This window comes from Oryctolagus cuniculus, chromosome 8 (assembly GCF_051225735.1).
Source record: "Oryctolagus cuniculus isolate XC-2025 breed Fujian yellow rabbit chromosome 8, ASM5122573v1, whole genome shotgun sequence".
Classification (NCBI taxonomy): domain Eukaryota; kingdom Metazoa; phylum Chordata; class Mammalia; order Lagomorpha; family Leporidae; genus Oryctolagus; species Oryctolagus cuniculus.
The window spans coordinates 15,533,584-15,554,160 of record NC_142874.1 but is presented as its reverse complement, the minus strand read 5'-3'; the positions used below and the strand labels follow the sequence as shown (position 1 = coordinate 15,554,160).

The 20,577-nt window shown below is 37.7% G+C and overlaps 1 protein-coding gene across 3 annotated transcripts in view; it reads right to left on the bottom strand.

Annotated features, from left to right (window-relative positions):
- TLL1 (tolloid like 1) overlaps positions 1-20,577 on the bottom strand; it is a 231,823-nt gene that overhangs the window by 110,091 nt on the left and 101,155 nt on the right. For 2 of the 3 annotated variants that reach the window (XR_016211612.1, XM_089301979.1), the window contains exons 2-5: positions 7,998-8,108; positions 4,415-4,495; positions 2,474-2,626; positions 1,502-1,619 (exon numbers count right to left, since the gene is read on the bottom strand). Coding sequence is in view for 1 of the 3 variants with exons in the window: in XM_089301979.1 (XP_089158105.1) it covers positions 1,502-1,619; positions 2,474-2,626; positions 4,415-4,495; positions 7,998-8,108 (463 nt within the window). In the remaining 2 variants the exon portion in view is untranslated. Of the gene's footprint in view, positions 1-1,501; positions 1,620-2,473; positions 2,627-4,414; positions 4,496-7,997; positions 8,109-20,577 lie in introns of those variants that run through there. The other variant, XM_089301980.1, reaches the window with a different exon arrangement.

Below are 20,577 nucleotides of genomic sequence, written 5' to 3'. Positions count from 1 at the left end.
AAACACCTGAAACCTGTTCCCTTTATATAAATAATTATTTTAAAAATCACTGTTTTGTAATATTGGAGACATTCACAATGGAAGCACCTGCCCACCAACACTCCATTCAACTGAGCAATCACTAAACCCAGTAGAGCAGTCACTGGAACGGCAGACCCAGGCACGCTTGCCTCCTGAGGGGATGCAATATAAATTAATCCAGTACCAAGTATTCTTGGCAAACAAGCCAAAACTTTAAGCTGGAGTGAATCAAATCTTTCGATATAATTTCCAAATAACTAAAAGTGCTGGGAAGAGAAGTTTGAAAACTCTTTTGAGAAAAAGTCTTCTAAGACATAAATTACTTGGAAAACGGCTTGTCCTGTATCTTGGTTGGATTCTGGGATATGTGGAGAGATGTGGAGGAAGAAGGAGCCAAAAATGGAAGCTGTGGTAAGTTCGTGGCGTTCCTTAAATGTTATACCAAGGACTTAGGATTTTACTCTCAAGCCAGCATTTCCCAAAATGTTCTTGGGATATTGAGGTATGTTCTTCTCTTTTAAAAGGTGAGGTGGATATTCCATATTTTACATAAGTTTAGCAAACATACTCCTTTCGGTTAGTTAAATATTAATAACATTCATTAGCACTCTGCTATAGAAATACCTACTGGAATTTAACATAGCACTTCCAAAACTTAATGATTTTATTTGGAGTATTTTTCATCATCCTGTAAGAAAACAATCTAGAAAATATCACCCTAGGTGGAAACATCAATGAATCTCAGAAAGTGGCACTTGCTCTGGCCAGTATTTAGTCATTCATTCATTCAATCAATCACGCATTTATCTGAAATGCAGAGAGGAATGGACACAGAGAGAATTAGACAGAGATCTCCCCTCCACTGGTTCACTCCTCAAATGCCTCCAGCAGCCAAAGTTTGGTCAGGCCAAACCTGGGAGCCAGGAATCTAATCCAGGTAGCCCATGAGGCTGGCAGGACCCAGCTGCTTGAGCCATCGCCAGATGCCCCCTAGAGTGTGCGTTACCAGGAAGGTGGAATCAGAGAGCGTCAAAACCATGTCTCAATTGCTGCACCAGACACCAGCCCCTGACCAGTATTTTCGGAAGATAACTCTAGTGGCAGTGAATTGGTAAAGCAAGAAAGATCAACCGTGAGTTGATCTTCATAAAACAGCTGAGGTGGTGGACAAAATACACCATGGTCAGATGCACAAAGATCTGTTTCAAGCAATATGTTTAGATGTGGGGTCTTCAGAAAGTTCATGAGAAATGTCTGTTCTAAAAATTCCATGTGTAGCTTTCAGAATTTTTATACGAATTGATATTTTAATTCCTTTTTCATAAATTTTTGAAGTCCTCTCAAAGAGTAACATTTGCATATGTAAAAATCACACCTTTCATGGCCAAAATACAAAGCACATATTACAAAACAAATCCTACCCATGAGTTTTAATTTTTTCCTGCTAAACTTATATAGGTCATTTCCGGGCTCTACTTACCCACAAGGCCTGTAGGTGAATACAATATAACTCTCTTCGTCACTTCTTTCAATGAAAGTCACACACGTGTGCTTTTCCCAGTGTCTCATGGCCTGCTTGAACATGGCTCGCTGGCTGCCTGGAAAAATTGAATGATGTTAATAAAAGTGTCCACCACCCCAGAGAGGAGTGCTGTGTGCTGGCTCCTCCGTTCTGTGTGGCTTAGTGATATACAGATGCCACTGCTATCATCAGCCAACGACTACTGATTCATAGCACCACAAACGGGTCCTTGTTGAAAACGGGCACTCCCTTTACAATCAGAAGATGAAGGCTCCTTCACTCTGCATATGTGTGTACAAGTCTCTATAAATGGGACATACATTCACCCTGTCAGTTGAAAGGAGATCAGCTTCCAGATTTCATGGGCACATTTGAAATTCAGTTTAAAAACAAAATCGGGGGGTTGGCGCTGTGGTGTAACAGGTAAAGCTGCCACCTGCAGTGCTGGCATCCCACATGGGTGCTGGTTCGGGTCCCAGCTGCTCCATTTCCTATCCAGCTCTCTGCTATGGCCTGGGAAAGCAATAGAATATAGCCCAAATCCTTGGTCCCCTGCACCCACGTGGGAGACTGTGAAGAAGCTCCTGGCTCCTAGCTTCGGATCGGCACAGTTCCAGCCATTGCTGCCAGCTTGGGAGTAAACCAGCGGATAGAAGACCTCTCTCTCTCTCTCTCTCTGCATCTGCCTCTCTGTAACTCTGCCTTTTAAATAAATAAATCTTAAAAAAAAATGGAACTCCACACTCTTAGAGCACAAGGTTAAATTTATTTTTTTAATTCAAAAACATTTTAAACTAATAACCTAGGTTAACGGAGTGTTTTTACAAGTATGATTTCATACTCCGTTTTTGACAATATCCTACGAACATACTGAATCTGTATGACAGTTTTTACTTCTCCATCAAAGTAAACATTCTGAGAATCACTTACCAGTGAAGTTGCCTCCAATAACGTAAGGAATAACCCCTCCAGGCCAGATTCTCTCAGTTCTTGATGTGGCAGCTCTGGGAACTCGGTTTTTCTCATTTGGCCCTGAGAATTTTGGAGGTACTTTTCCCTTAACTGTGCTGTTTTGCTCCAAGCCTGCAATGACATTTAAAACATTCTGTGAAACAGACGTCCTGGGTCAGGGAACCGTTTACCTCTTAAAGGACAAAAGATGAAATGTCTTATTTACATATGTATATAAATCAAGGCACATTAAAGAAAAACTTGGGATATTACATGCTTGAGAGGAGCATTACAATGTAGAAGTATTCCACATCAAAACATTATTTATTGAGATCCCATCGATGAGTTTTGATGAATCTCCAGACAACAGCCTACACCAGACAAAACTTAGGTCATAGAAAAATTGTTGATGTTTGCTAACTTGGTAGTTCACTAACAAGGCACAAACAGGTAATAAAACATATATTGCTACCCTGAATATCCTATGATACCCAAAACTAGCCTTACTCATGCTAAACTTCCAATATTTAAATCAGACTGCTATTTGTATGAAAGCCTAAAATAATGAATATTTCATTTTATAGACAGTAAAATAACATCAAGATAGAGACAGTCCGGGTCCAGTTGGGACGAGGAACTCTGTCCATCTTAATCTCCTCCTCATCACGATTTAGAGGTCAACACAGGCTAACATAATCTGGAGCAGCTTTCACGGCTACAGGTTTCCTCTTTTCTTAATATTTATTTATCTGAGAAACAGAAAGTCAAAAAGGGACAGACACAGATAGATAGGTTGTCATCCACTAGGTGACTCCCCAAATGCTGCCAACAGCCAGAGTTGGATGAGCATCAAAGCTGGGAACCAGGAGCTCAGAACATGGGAAGCAAGGACACAAGTACTTGAGCCCTCATCCGCCTGGCCCCTCTCAAGATGTACATTAGCAGGAAGCTGGAATTGGAAGCTGGACTTGAACTCAGGCGCTCTGATATGGGAGGTGGCCATCTTAACAGCTGGGCTTAATGCCCACTCCCTATACTTACTTTTTTTTACTTTCCTTAGTACCTTTCATAATATTTTTTACTGTTTTTGTTTTTCTTAAATTTGCTTGATTATTCTCTTTATTCAATTATTACTATTGGTAGAAAAGCTCTCCCACTGTGCTCGCTTCGGCAGCACATATACTAAAATTGATAAAGCTCTCCCACCAGTACACACATTAACATTACATACATTAAATGTCTCTAACACGTCTTTTTTTTTTTTTTTTTTCGATATTCTGGAGCAAAGCATCTTTGCTTGGGAAAATTAGTAACTTAAAGTATGTACTTCAAGTATTTAATGACCAACTTAAGGGATGTTCGGATGTGAGCTATGAGGAAAGGGCTTTTATAGAAACTCTTAACTACAAATAGTGACTAATAAACACTATAAATACTAATCATGAAACCAGAAGGTAGTTTTCATGAATGTTTACATATATTTCTCCCAAAGATTCAAAACATTTTAAACTATTTTGCAACCTAATAAATCAGTTTGTTAACTTTTAAGTAGATTTTTTTCAAGACAAATATTCATGACTTTTAAAACATTTAATTGAGATTGAATCAGCTCCATGCTTTATATCAAAACTTTGGTGTGATGTCCAATTAACTGAAAATTAGTATCAACAATAAAATAAACAAATGCCAAATCAATTTTCACTTGGGAAAAGCCTGAAATAAGTTAAGGGAACATTTTGAAATTTCCTATATAATGAATGAGCCAACAGATATGAACCAACAGAACAAAAAAGAATAAAAGACCCTCAACACATATTCTTTGCATCATACTGCATACTGATTTCAATGAACTGAACTGCTATGAGTATAATATTTACTGTACATCAAGTCAAGCGTCTGCAACTTTAAACATTGATATACCAGAGCCGATTCTTCTGATCCTGTCTATAAGCTGGTAGAGGGCTCCTCGTTTCTTTGATACACCATGATCTCCAAGTCCACCTTAAAGAATCAAAGAAAACAATTAAGTTACATTTAGCATACTTTAGACTTATTGCAAATAATTAATGGTAATAGAGTACATTGATTATGCTTGAACATCTTTTTGCATGTGCTATTAAAGTATTAGAGTTATGAGTAGCCATAAATCTTTGTAGAGGGTAAAAATTCTATAGCAATAAATGAAGATAACTAAAAATAAGGTGGGCGAGCAGAATTCCGAGAGCAACGTAAATGACTTTATTTGGACATTAAGATAATTGAGTCATCTGTTGCTAATGTGAAATGTTTTTCTTCACTGTGACCTTGACATCACATGCTGTTATACAGAATGACAGCAAGGAGTTCTGTCCTACTTGATTGCATTCCAGCTCTTTCCCCAATGCAAACTGAATATTTCCAGAGGCCAAATTAGCAAGTGGAAATAAGAACACTGGAAGAGAAAATATGCATCACCAAGTTTTGCTCCGAAGTTTTCACCAAAATGGAAAACTTTTAAAAAGCATATCTGTAAACCTTTTAAAAAAATAGTTTCTCTCATCCATAAAAACCAATAATCTATCATTAGAAAAAATCATAAGAATCCAAAAACAATGTTCACCTGCAAAATACATTCTGCTATGCAAAGTAATTTGAAAAATTTATAAAAATAGATGTGCACAATTTGGTTGTACAAAAAGAAGATAGAAATAAATAAATGTGTCTTCGTGCAATTTACCAGATAGAGACTAGAAAAAGTAGGTTCATATCATAAGTCAAACAGCATAACATTCAACACAAATCCAAGCTCCATAATTCTTAACTTGGGGTTTCCTAAAATGCAATATGCAATTTTATCACCTATTTCTTTAAGTTCTTAATCAATAAGCGAGAAATATTTGTCACTAGTAATGTCATTAGAACAAGTACAGATGAAATTCTATCACTATCACTAGAGTGTCTGGTGTATTCATGGAGTCTTTTCGGGCTAAGACAATGAAAGGCAGCCCAAAATCCACCGAGAAAGAAAACTTTTCAAACTTTAAGCTATTTCCTTCCAATATCTACTTTTCCTTTGAAATTAATGCTGAAACCTAATTTCCTATATTGGAGCTAAAAAATAATAATAACATCTATTTCCGTACAAGTCCTTTAAAGGAAAAATCACTTAAGTCCTTATAAGGTAAGTAAGTTAGAGTGCTTGTTCAGTGGCTAATAACCTGCTTAATTGTTTGCATTACTTGGTCACATTTCTGCTATGCATCTTCAGAAACATTTTTGAAATTTTTCACTGAACATTCTAGCAAGATGAGATAATACTTAAACATATCCATTCCTAAGCAGTTACAAGAAACATTTTTAAAGTATGGCATCTATGTGTTTTAAATGACCATTATGTAGCAACCATTTGTGTTAGATGGGCCTGAAACAGATATAAATAGATTTAGGAGGGAACTAATCATGAGAAAAGAAAATGTCTTCATTAATATTATAGTAATTATAAAGATAAGAGTAATTACCAAATTGCAAAAAATATTGTTTCAAGAGCATCAGTGGCAAAAGTGTTCCTAGTAATATTTTTAGCAATTTTGAGTGATTCTATAGCAACTGAAATATAATTATGTGTAGGTAGTTCATTGAAATATAAAAGGAAGAAGACTGGTTATTTCGTACATGTTCTAAAACATAATGAAAAATGCAAAACTTAAATAAATTTTTACTGAAAAGGCCATATATTTTGAAATTGAAAAATTCTGAGAAAAGCAATCAAATCTGTACAAATTAATATGAATAAAAAAGACATAGTAAGAAAAAATGCTATACACTTGTACATTGTTTGAATTTCAAAACTTTCAAACACGTGTACCTTTCACACACATTTTTAGTAAATATTTTTACTATTAGGAGTATATGTTTTACTCTATAGATTTAAAACTACAGTATATTCCTCTAACTATTAAGATATCAGTTTAACCTTAAAAATGATAAAATTAAATAATAGTATTAAAAATCTTAAATCACAGAAAATTAATGCCTCTAGAGACTGAAGCTAATAAAAAGTTTAATAAAAGTTGAACACACAATTTAAAATAAATCTAGAATTTTGCTTGAGTTGTATCATTGTTTTCCTGTCCCTATGCAGTTGCCTCCATGTCAGTGTCAAGTGTAACACAGGAGAGACTCTGTCAATGGACATATTCTTCAGGAATGTAGAATGAGTGATTCCACTGCAAAATAAGACTTTCCCCCTACGTTGTGAGTGCTTCAGAAATGATGACCACTCTAAATAACAAAGGCACACCATTTTTAATATTGCTACTATTTTGAACAAATTTCTTAGGTTTCATCTTACATGTTTGTTACTTCAAATAATCGCCATAGATGTGACAGTAGCATTTTGATTACCTAGGATCTTCTTATTCTTCGACAGTGCATGCTAAACTACCTAATATTAAAGTGTTATATTTTATATAATTAATGTAAAAATGTTGCTTTATGCACACTTACACATGTATATGCACACACACACAGGGCATATATGATAAACTAATGAATCCAAGAATTGTACTACTCTGGTGGTCCTTGCATGTCCTATCAACTTTTCCATTTACTAAAAATTTGTAACAATAAAAAGTTACTGAAAGAGAAAATCAGGTAAACAGATATTGACAGTCTGTATCTGTCTGCTAGATAACAGAAACTATATATTTTACTACATATTTTACTCTCCATGGACAGAAAAAGAAAATAAAAATGGTAAAGGTGGACAGGGGAAATGCAATGAGATCAAAAAGCATTAAATCAAGTAAATTTGGAAGGTATAGCCAAAACAAGAAACTTTAACCTTTAAATCTTTCTCCAAAATTTAACATGAATTAAAATAGAATTTTTTAATTAAATAAAAGTATTTGAAAAATGAAAAGAAGAAAATCTTTTAAATATTTCAAGTCTCACATAGGCATAATTCAACATGTTCAAAACAACTGAAATTACATTCTGGAGTTTTCATAAACACTGAGTACACAGACATCAGTATAGATATTGATGGAGTCTTCTCAACCAACAGCTATATAATTAAGAATAATTTACATTCTGCAACTGATACCCAGATGGAAAGCAACATAATATCATGTTCAAGAGTATGAAATCTGGGCTTTCTCAGAACTGAACTCTGGGGCTGACTCAGGTACTTCCTGACTCTGACAACAAGAAATCATCTATCTGCTCACTTGTGAATCACGGTAGTATCAGTACTTACCCTCCTGGGGTTGCTATGGGTACTCAAAGAATTAATATCTCCATATGGTCTAAGCCAGGTCTGTACAGTGTGAACACTACAACGTGTTGACTAAATTAACATGATGAAAAATATGAATAGAATCTCAGTTTCGTAATATGTTTATTTGTGTGCAGGAAACCACAGGCGATCTTCGGAACATTGAAAATGACTCAGTGTAGCTACAAAATTTCAAAAAGTATATTTCATACAAAAGGAACACAAAGTAAATGAAAAAATCAACTGTACCTGTGGTATGTCCAAACTGTCCAAAAGGATTCTGTGTAAGATCAATCGTCCTATCTATTTGAAAGATATTTAAGTCTTCATCATCTAAGGCAATATCACCCCAAAATACAGCTAAAAAAGAAAAATTGAATTGAAATGTAAAATATTTCAGAGTGAAATCAGTGCAAACGAAACTAATTAGAAAAGAATTCTATTCCTAAGGAAATATGGCCCAGAAAGAGACAGATATTTCACAAAGTAACTAGAACTTAATTTCCAGACTCATTACCAAGTAATTATTAGGCAGCTGTAGAAGAGCAAGACCCCCATATTTTTACTTTAATGTTTGTGGGGAGGAGAATAGTTTCTTTGAATGAGATCAGTGCTTCATGGGCGTTCTAGGAAAAAAGAAATCATCAATCATGAGCTACTCTACAAATACCAATATGTGAACATCTGATGAGAGATCGCCATACTGTTTTCTATGATGGTTCCATTAATTTGCATTCCCACAAACATTATATAGAACTTTATATATAGAGAGAAGGCCCTTTTCTCCAAAATTTAAAGAAAGACAAATATTAATGTTTTCTCCTATTTGTGGAAGTTAATATAGACAGAATATAAAAATTGTGAAGATGTTGTATTATTTGGCATGGAGTTATAAATACTGCTCACTGAATTATACCATGCACATGACAATAAAGCTTAATTTCCCCACTGTATGATCACTGCCATAAATCCCACAGTTTGTGATAATACTATCCTGGCTTTCAAGAAACATAGTATTTATATATGTACGTGTATAGTATCTACATACAAAGTGAATTTGGCAAAATGCTAAAAATCACTCAATCTTAACATTAAAATAATAGTTTTTTCAAAGAAAAGAAAATCTGATGAGAATGCCTGCATTTTCTGTGGGTGCTTGTGGCCCTCAGCATGTCTTCAGCGACAGGTGGAAGGAGGTGCAGTAACAACTAATGCATGTGCTATGGTAATTTGAGAAAGCAAGGTGCAATCAAGACATGAGAATACTGTGCTTTTCCAGCCACTCATTCATTGTAGTTCACCCATAAATAATGATCTTCTCTAAAGATGGCGTTGCCTCAGAATCTCCATCAACAACACATAGAACTATCAACAGCAATACTTAAGTCAACATGTATTTAGCCCACAACCAAGTGTCAGGCCTTTGGTCTCCAATGCCAAACAAGGCATGGCCACATCATCAGGAATCCTAAAATCACTGCCCTAAAATGTGGAAAGACAGTTGGCTCTATGTTTATACCTGGTGTGTTTTGCTACTTAATAAAGCAAAGCTCTACCAATCATTTTGAAGTAATGGGAGAATTCATTTATAACTAATGTGTAAACTTGTCTCAAGATCAAAAATACACATTAGCCTACTTGTTCATTGAGTCCAGACAAGACCAACCAACCCCTTAGTGCTGCCAGATGAAAATGCAGTAACTTTAGAAAACACACCAACCCCAAGACAGAAAATAAGTTAATCAAGAGATAACAAAATATTGACAAATTTCTAGAAAACTTGGAATATTTAGTTTTTGACACAGTTCTACAAATTTTCTTTTTTGTCCTTAACTTTCTTCCAGTCTTATTTTGTAAAGCCAAGAGGGAAAAGAGGAAAATGCAATAAAAATTTAGGAAGTGACATACTCGAGGCTATTCAAGTCACACTTTTACTAAATTAGCATTTTAGTATTTATGAATTTTCAGCACCATGAAACATTAGCTAACAAAATTAGCCAGCATGAAATGTAAACATTTGTCTTAAAAGCTATGCCATCCTTTATGCTTCTATCAAAGTTTTGTCATATAAAATTATTTACTCAGTTTATTTCCCTCACATAAAACTGGCATGAGGTAAGGAAGGGATTAGATTTACGCATAAATCTAGAAGAAACCAGAATTTAGCTCAAAGTGTGTTGTCAGTTCAAGTAAGAGAAATCTGTATCAGAATTAGAATGCTCTCCTCAATCCTTTTCTCCTTTCTATTGTGAGCTTCCTACAGTGAAGATGTGCTTATCTTCATTGTCATAGAAACAAAGAGAAGAGTTTAGAGAATGCAATACTCAAAAGTTATTCTTGATACCTGAAATTGATTCCTGATTCTAATCAGTTCCATACACACGAAGCAAAAAGCTGGAATGTTTGGATGTCCCTAAAGCTAGACACCCCAAGAAACATGAGGGGTCTTCAAAAAGCTCATGGAAAATGTACTTTACAAAAAAAAATCTATACATGGATTTCAGATTTCTTTGCACCAAAATAAACTTACGTCCTAATTCCATTTTCTACAAACTTTCTGAAGTTCCCTAAAGCCAGCTTGCCTAAATCAATCATTTTGCCAATGCACGACTTGCTGGTTTTCATAAAAATGAATTTCATATTACCTGTCAAGATTTAAGGTAAATCTGAGTTTGCTAGTTATTTAAAACTGACATCATGTGTATTACCATGCAAAGAGTTGCGGCCAGTAACTGGCAGAGACCCAGCCCATCTCTTCCTTTCTTGGTGCAAGGGGTAACTGCAGAGAGAAAAACAGCATAGCAACCAGAGCCCACTGCTTAAAATGCAGACAGATTTAGCAGATCTGAAGAGCAGCCCCAGATCCTGCATTGTTAACTCCCAATTACAACAAATGATCATCATTGTCATCCTCTTTCGGAGCATAGATTTTTTTCTGCAAGAATGAACGTTCACTCTTCTCTGAATAAGCCGGTTGACTGGAAAATGGAGGCATCCAACCAAGCAGAATGTAGCTTGTCAGAACTGCATTTGATATAATAAAAGTAGCACCAGTGAAATAAAACTCCAATGTGTTTCAGATTTTTATTTCCTCCTAATGACTTTTCCCATGCAGTAGGATTCCTGTCTTGATGGATTATATAAAACACAGATCAGAAGTTCAAGTATAAATCACTTCACAGAAGCAAAAGCATTACTAGTGGGGAGAGGAAAAGACACAAGGGTAGCTGATACTTAGAAGGAGATGAAACCATTCTGCAGTACATAAACGCATTTTATTTATTGCTTTTTTAAAATTTTTTTTTTTTTGGTAAACTAACAGTTTCACAATAGTTTGGCAGTTTTGCATATGACATAAACTGCTCTTGGAGAAAACCAAATATTTCTTTGAAAGTAAGCAACAATGATTGACCAAGGCAATTCATTTATGTGCAGATGTGATGTGCTGCAGACCATATATGTCACTAAACCTTGATATTATTAATAAAGAAAAAAGACATTTTAGTATTTCCAGTACATCTTATAGTTTAAAATGCATAATATTTTCTTTATGTGGCACATGGTTGAAAATCTCCTTAACTCACTTCTTCCTAATTCTAAGTGTCCTATTTCTGAAAGCCAAAATGTTTTACTTATGCATTGGTAAAGCACTGGACCAATGGACATTGTATATATAACAATGTGTGTTAATTGTACATAGAAAAATGTATGTTATGTATTTGACATTTAGGGGAAAAGTGGTATATGTGATTCTGAAGTCTTATTTAGAGTTTTTTTGGTTTTCCATTCTATTTGGTATTTTCTATTTATTTTACATCAAAAAACAAAAGTTATAGAGCAAAGTTTTAAAAGTATGAATTATCGTTCATTTGGTCCATTTAATACAGTGATTTGAGGTTAGTGAGATCAGAACTAAAAACAATATGGGAAATGGGTTCTAAAGGACAATTTCTAGGGAAATGTTCAAGTGCAATTAGAATATTTACTATCTGTTTGGAATTCTTCTTGGATTCCTATGGTCAAATGGGAGCCGAAGCTAACCAATAGGCCAAAATTAAATGTCAGAAAGAACAATTTTTAAACTTCACAGAAAACCGCAGGTTCTGTTTTTCTCCTAAAGGTCATTTGCCTTTAATGTACTAGAAAATTTTCAAAAGAATCAGAGACCAGGAAAGAGAGTGCTTTTATTACATTACCCAGTGTAGACATACTTCATGAAATAATAGACATTGAGAATAAGCCATGTTAAGACTATTATTCCTACACCCTAACTCTGCGAAGCTTTGAACTTCTAACTTCCTGAACCCCCAAGAACCTTTTGTCCTTCCATTCTGGAGCTGGTATCCAGGGATCAGCTTAAAGGAGGCTAAAGTCTGTGATTTAAAAAAAAAGTATGCAAGAAATATGGATGATTTTATAAACACTGACACCACATACTCTTCTGGGGAGAGGTCCATGGTACATTGTCAAAAGAGATCACACAAAGTAAATGTAATCACTTTTGCCAAAAGCAAATCCTTTCAGTCATCTTGGGAGAAAAAATTTGCATGCCAAATGCCCTCAGGAAAATGAAAATATGATTGAATTAACACTAAATATCTGATGTGTGGCTACCACTTGATAGCACAGGAAGAGAGAGTTTGCAGGCCTATCCAGCCTATCCAGAAATGCCCCTTCCCACTTGACCTGGCTTGGGGTCTCATTTGCTTCAAGTGTCCTGACTCTGTTTCCATCCATAATTGGCCAACACACTGGAATTCATAATGTTGCTTTTACTCATCTGTTTAATTTTGAAAATGCTGACCATGCCGGCGCCGTGGCTCACTAGGCTAATCCTCCACCTTGCGGTGCCGGCACACCGGGTTCTAGTCCTGGTCAGGGCACTGGATTCTGTCCCGGTTGCCCCTCTTCCAGGCCAGCTCTCTGCTGTGGCCAGGGAGTGCAGTGGAGGATGGCCCAAGTGCTTGGGCCCTGCACCCCATGGGAGACCAGGAGAAGCACCTGGCTCCTGCCTTCTGATCAGCGAGGTGCGCCGGCCGTGGTGGCCATTGGAGGGTGAACCAACGGCAAAGGAAGACCTTTCTCTCTGTCTCTCTCTCTTTCACTGTCCACTCTGCCTGTCAAAAAAAAAAAAAATGCTGACCACATAGGGAGCATAAGTGGGCCACCTGTACATTCTCAATGCCAAAGTGCCCGAAATAAATATGAGGGTACTTCAAAAAATTCATGGAAAATGAAATGCAACAAGCCTCCTTATGTCTTCAATATATAAATATATATTTTGGTGCACAAAAATTGTGAATGAGAATACACTATGGATTGAGGTATAAGTTGTATGACACAAAAATGAAGCTAGGTGGGCTATATATTTGACAAATTTGCCTTAAAATCAAAATACTAGATATTTAACCATTCCAAATAATGAGTATTTCCAAATCCTTCAGTCTTCTAATCTAGCATGTTACTGCTGTATGCCTTTTGTTACCAACTAAAAGGAAGCTATCTTTCTTTTGAATTATAACATTATACACTACTAAGTCCAGTTACAGGTAAAGTTCTGTTCTCATCACTTAGATGATCAGGAAGTACATGACTGAGCTAGGAGATCACTTATCTTGAAGTTTATGGGAATGGGAGAGAGAGCTCCAAGCTCCCATACCAGCCAAGAGGGTCTGCTCATTGTACTTGTTCTATAGAGTTCACACTTACTGCTTTCCCTGACACTAGACTTAGGGAGAAAGAATGATGTCCTTTGAAGGTGTCACAGGGCCCCTCCAAACACTCTGACCACAAGGAAAGCACAACGAAAACTTTCTCAGACAAGGGGAAGAGTGAAGGTTAAAACTCAGCTGTCGCCGGCGCTGCAGCTCACTAGGCTAATCCTCCGCCTTGCGGCGCCGGCACACCAGGTTCTAGTCCCGGTCAGGGCGCCGGATTCTGTCCTGGTTGCCCCTCTTCCAGGCCAGCTCTCTGCTGTGGCCAGGGAGTGCAGTGGAGGATGGTCCAAGTGCTTGGGCCCTGCACTCCATGGGAGACCAGGATAAGTACCTGGCTCCTGACTTCAGATCAGCATGATGCGCCGGCCACAGTGCACCGGCCTTGGCGGCCATTGGAGGGTGAACCAATGGCAAAGGAAGACCTTTCTCTCTGTCTCTCTCTCTCACTGTCCACTCTGCCTGTCAAAAAAATAAAAAACAAAAATAACAAAAAAAAAAAAAAACACACCTCAACTGTCTTTACCCAACTGACAATCCCTAAGCAAATTCCCAAGGTAAAGGATGATTTTGCAAAATCTGTAATACATACTCTTATGGACAATGTTATATCACTTAAGAGAGAAAATCATTTTCTTATGGCATTTAATGTGCACATAATGAATTTGTCCCCCAAAATTATGCAGATGAAGCAATATGAATTCCAAGTTGGAGAAACAATTATCTAAAATGTGAAAAATCTATACAAAACTAAACAAAAATATCATCTTTATTCTCATAAATGTTCTTCAAATATATAAAACTAAGAAATTTTTTCATAGTGTATGTGACTTTCTTAAATTTCTAATACTAAGAAGAAAGTATTTGTAGTCCATTTATTTTGGAGATTTTTCATGAGAAAGTATCCTATGCAGTGATCTATTTAAAACATTTCATTGTGTTTTTTTTTTTTGTAATACCTACATTTTCACATAAACTCAACAAAATCATGTAGTCCACAGCAAAAGAGTGCTTGCAGTGAAATACTAACCATGAGTTTAAAATTGTTTACTCTTCCCTCCCTCATTAATTGAATGGGAAGGTACATCTAGGCAACATGAGTATCAGCAGACCACTTTATTTTATTATTATTTTTTTTGACAGGCAGAGTGGACAGTGAGAGAGAGAGACAGAGAGAAAGGTCTTCCTTTGCCGTTGGTTCACCCTCCAATGGCCACCGCGGCCGGCGCACCGTGCTGATCCGATGGCAGGAGCCAGGTACTTCTCCTGGTCTCCCATGGGGTACAGGGCCCAAGGACTTGGGTCATCCTCCACTGCACTCCCTGCACTGCCACAGCAGAGAGCTGGCCTGGAAGAGGGGCAACCGGGACAGAATCTGGTGCCCTGACCGGGACTAGAACCTGGTGTGCCGGCGCCGCAAGGTGGAGGATTAGCCTAGTGAGCCGCGGCACCGGCCCAGCAGACCACTTTAAAACAGTATGTTGTTATCCACAGATTTTTTGGGGAACTGATAGGAATATTAAATAAGAAAAAGCTCAATTTTGCTTAAGTCTTTGATGATGGAAAGAAAAAAAAATAGGAAATACTCCACACTCAGAAGTCCCTTCCAGAAAGCAAAACTGGTACTCAAGTTAAACAGTATCCTTCAATTACTTTTTAAATTAGGCAATAAAATATAATCTCAATACAAATGTCAATGTTCAGCTTAAAATGCAAAACAAAGAAATGTAGACTCAAATACACTCTGCTAGAACAAGGACTATCCCTTCAGAATGTGCAGAGGAGATAATAAAGTCATTTCTACAATATTTATTAGCTTCAAGATGAACCTAGATAAACCAATCCATTGTGAACATAGAGCACAGGCAGCCAGCTGTCTTCAAATTTCTTTCTGCTTTAACAGAATCTTACTTTATGGATATGATTTAATATCAAATTTTCAAATAAATATCTTTAAGTCAGAAAACAAAAATTTTTCTCTTAACAAAAGATCCATTCAAATACCAAATCAATCTGCATGTACAGCCCACAATGTCTGTGGATAGGACTATTCAGAACATTTCTAAAATATCACCCATACCACAAATATTTATTTTCAACTCTTTGTCTCTAAAGAGAAAACGTTGACAGTAGTCAAGAAATGTCAAAATAAATATTGAATCCTTTTTGTGTGTGTATCCTAACATTTTCTTGCATAAGCCTTAAGGAAATAAGTTACTGTGATCCACGAGTTTTGGAAAACAACCATTCTTACACTGCTCAAATATTGAACATACAATCCACACTAGCAAGATCTGCGGTATTTATATTTCCCAGGCCATACATCTTGTGGGGACAGAGCAAACACTTGTCGTCTTCTTCCCTTAGGCCCACAACTGTTTACACTTATGGTCCCAGGGAAAGTGAACCCTGATACTTCTTTTTTAATTAAGTTTGTTTATTTTCTAAATATTGACACTGGCTAGTGCAGTGAATCTCCGGGAAACTGGCTCCTGCCAATTGCTATGTGCTGGCGTTCAGCTATGCTTCGCCCACTGGCTGGCTCCCTTGTCACACACACAGCTATCTTTTTCCTCGCTTGTCCTCATTTTTTATTTATTCTAATATTATGATAGGGCCAGAGAAACTGCTATTCTTTGATCTTTCTGGTTCCGATTATCTTTATGAATAACTTTTCTTCTGGGAATGAGTCAGACTGGAGTACCTTTTCTTTGGTTGGTATTGCACACTGACAGCAGCAAAACAGCACACATTAAGTGAAGCTAACTTTCCTAAATTGCAGAACTCACTGACATCTTGCAACCTGGACTTGGTACACTGGTTTCTATTTGCTCTCTTCATAGTCTTCAATACCTTAAACAGTTGCAGGACACTGAGAGAATTTTCTTCCAAACAAAACTTGCAAGATTTGTAAGATATCCTACTCAGTATTATTTTCAATACTTTAATGTTTTACTTTAAACTTACCCTATACTGCTATTAAATGTGTGACAGTTAATTTATTAAGAAAATACTCTCCTGGCAGCCATTGTGTGCCACTGAGAAATCAGCATCCCACATGGGTGCCAGTTCAAGTCCTGGCTGCTCCACCTCCAATCTAGCTCCCTGCTAATGACCGGGAAATCAGTGGAAAATGGTCCAAGTGCTTGTGCCCTTGCCGTCTACGTGGGAGACTTGGCCCAACCCTGACCACTATGGCTATGAAAGATTCCCCCGCACCCTCTGCCCCCATAACTCTGCCTTTCAAACAAAAAATATTTTTAAAAACACCCCCACCAACACTATCACGTTGAAGCCTTAAAATATATTATGGCATTGATTATTACTAGCAACATGTTGATTAGATTTACTTTTAAAAAAGTTTTCCTGTTCTCCTGTCATACTATTTTGTCTATCCTTTACTTGATATAACAGTTCGCTAGCTCTGGCGATAGGTCATTTCTTAAAGCTAGACAGTTTTGCTTTGGGAGTTCCATTTGTAAAAGGTTCCATTTGAGGCTATGCGAGGGCCACATCTTAAATACAGCAAATTCTCATAGAGGAATTGAAGGAATAAATGGTGCTTTCCTCTTAAGATTTGCAAAAACTAGGCTGTTACCTGCACTAGCATATGTAAATAAAGTACTGTTTTGGAAAGTTGAAGCAATATACAAAATAAGCATTTAAGGAAAATGGGAGTTCTTTGCACCCTGCATACTGGTAGGGGTGAAATCAGCTATGACTCTGCCCATGTTCTAAGTATAATTTCAATGTTGTGAAACAATCTGCTAGTATTGTTCCCAGAGATAATAAAAGGAAAGAAAAATAAATACTGAAAGCCAAAGATACTCATGTATCCTCTGTAAATGAAATCTTTGTAAATACTAGATATCATGGGCCTTATGACATCATTGAAATATACATATATACACATTTGAAATATATGTGTATATATATTTTTGAAAGTCAGAGTTACAGAGAGAGGAGGGCAGAGAGAGAAATCTTCCAACTGCTGGTTCACTCTCCAGATGGCCCCAACAGCCAGGGCTGGGCAAGACAGAAGCCTATTCAGCCTCCCACATGTGTACAGAGGGGATAAGCGCTCAAGCCATCTTCTGCTGCTCTCCCAGGTTTATTAGCAAGGAGCTGGTTTCCTACAGGGGGCAAGAAGTCAAGTGCCAGTGCCTCAGCCAACACTTGCTGCTTCCCAAGTCCATTAGCAGGGAGCTGAATCAGAAATGGCACAGATGGGACTTGCACTGGCACTCTGATATGGGATGCAGGCATTCCAAAAGGCAGGTTAACCTTCTGAGCACAACACCTGTGCCTATAAAACACTATTATTACTTATTATTAATTATTAAACTCATATTTTATGCCTAATGTGCTATTTGGAAGGAATTCAAAAATAAATAAATGAAGCAAAATTGCTTTCATTTTAGATGCTAACAATTAAGTACATCAGGATCCTATTAATAACCATTCAAAGTCAATTTTTAGCTATTTGACCCTCTAGTGACCGTCCAAAAAATTACATTAGGCTCCTGTATTTTAAAGATACTTTGAATAACTGCAAAGATATTAAAAATGGACCTCGCTGCAGAATTAATCACATGACCTTAGCAACTGGTTTTACCAGTTCTATACCACTGTTGCCAATTACACATAATTCAGACTGTAGCTGAATGATGACAGTCCATCACTACAACTGGCTGCACACTAGAATTACTTCTTTCTTCAAGACCCTGCTTGGAACAGCCATTCACTTGTCACTTCACAAAAAGAATACACTGTAGAAAACCGAGGAATACTTCCAGGGAGGAGTGTCTACAGTAGCATCTACTTTTTTTTTTTTTTTTTTTTTTTTTTTTTAACAGGCAGAGTGGACAGTGAGAGAGAGAGACAGAGACAAAGGTCTTCCTTTGCCGTTGGTTCACCCTCCAATGGCCGCCGCGGCCGGCGCGCTGTGACCGGCGCACCGCGCTGATCCGATGGCAGGAGCCAGGAGCCAGGTGCTTTTCCTGGTCTCCCATGGAGTGCAGGGCCCAAGCACCTGGGCCATCCTCCACTGCACTCCCTGGCCACAGCAGAGAGCTGGCCTGGAAGAGGGGCAACCGGGACTAGAACCCGGTGTGCCGGCGCCACTCGGTGGAGGATTAGCCTAGTGAGCTGCAGCGCCGGCCCAAAGTAGCATCTACTTTTGATGACTTTGCCCGAAGTTATGGTCTGGCTCCATTTTTCAATAGTCAGAAACTCCACCTTTTCATTGTCTTAGAATCCATTTTACTTGCTACTATGAAAATCAAATTTCATTCATAACAAGAAATATAATTATGAAGGGGATTAAGCAATCAGGGTTTCTGCTCAACATACTGTCAATATAGGTAAGTACATTCATAAGAGTGCCTGTTAAACATGGAATCAGAACAAGGGAGTTTACTTCTTCTAACGCTTAATGGCACAGTCTATTAGGTGTCTGAGCAGAGCAGCCTCCTCTGTGGATAGAGTTTGGAGAGCTGCTTTCATCATCTGCCTCTTGAGCTATCTTTCCCCTGGCTTTCATGTCTAACCTCACCACCCATGTGAATAGATTCAATCAACAGACTGGTCCTCTTTATTTAGACACATTTCAACAATACAGAAAAGCTACCCACCACCTACCTTTGCAAAAGTCTAAACATCTGGCATAGTCTCCCCCTGATCATTACTATTTTAGAATAGCACATACATGGACTCTGTATTAGTTTTCCATGACCATAATAAAAACACGAATCTAGGTGCTGCATAATGAGCACAGTTCTATTTATTTCATAATGAGTCTGGCAGTCTAAAAAGCATGGTCCTGGCTCTCGTTAGCACCCCCTAGCTGCACCACTTCATGGTGGATGGCATCATGGTGGAGTGCATGGCATGGAGAGAGTAGGTGCTGAGATAAGAATGTGCTGTGTGTGGCTTCTGGTCTTTCGCCCCTTTCTTTAAAGTCACCAGTGCTCAATCATGGGGGCTCCACCTTATCTGATCCTAACCACCTGCCAAAGGCCCCCAGCTAAATACCACACTAGGTTTTCTCTTTCCAATAACTCACAGTGGGGATAAATTTCAATGCATGATCCCTTGGAGGACACACTTAAGCCATATAAAACCACAGCAATCCACACATCCCTTCCAATTCCCCTGACCAAATTTTCACTCCAGAGTAACCAGTATTGTGAAAACAGTATTTATCATTCCCACATATGTTTCTACTCTTCCACAACTGGCTTGAATGTACCTGTAGAAAAGTGTTGCTTTCTTTTCCATGATTTTAAATTTTATACAAATATCATCAAAATATATAGTGTTTTTTTTAAATTTTTGTTTGTTTTGCAACTGGATTATTTTTGCCCAATAGTGAATAGATAATGTTTATTTGTGATATACTTTGGCTATAGGCTTTTTTTTTTTAATTTTTTGACAGGCAGAGTGGACAGTGAGAGAGAGAGACAGAGAAAGGTCTTCCTTTGCCGTTGGTTCACCCTCCAATGACTGCCGCAGCCAGCGCACTGCACTGATCTGAAGGCAGGAGCCAGGTACTTATCCTGGTCTCCCACTGGGTGCAGGGCCCAAGCACTTGGGCCATCCTCCACTGCACTCCCGGGCCACAGCAGACAGCTGGCCTGGAAGAGGGGCAACCGGGACAGAATCCGGCGCCCTGACCAGGACTAGAACCCGGTGTGCCGGCGCCGCAAGGTGCAGGATTAGCCTAGTGAGCTGCGGCGCCGGCCGGCTATAGGCTTTTACCTTAAAATACTTAATTAAATATAACATTTATTTGTATCGTTTACTGTTCAAAGCAATGTATGTATTATTGAAACTTTCCCTATTACAAAGAATACTCTACTAACTGCCATATAGTGTGCAAGACTTTCAGTGGGATATAAACAGGAGTTCAGTCAGTTAGGTCATCAGATATGATTGTGTAACCCTTTTACAGATAGCACCTAGATTTTGAATGTGGATTGGTAGTAGTGACAGAAACAATATCACAATGGAATATTGTTATCCTACTGCAAAAATACAAAACAGATAGAAGAAAACCAAAACCCATAGACAATATCTAGCATAGGATTAGGATATTAGGTATCCCCAGAGCCTCA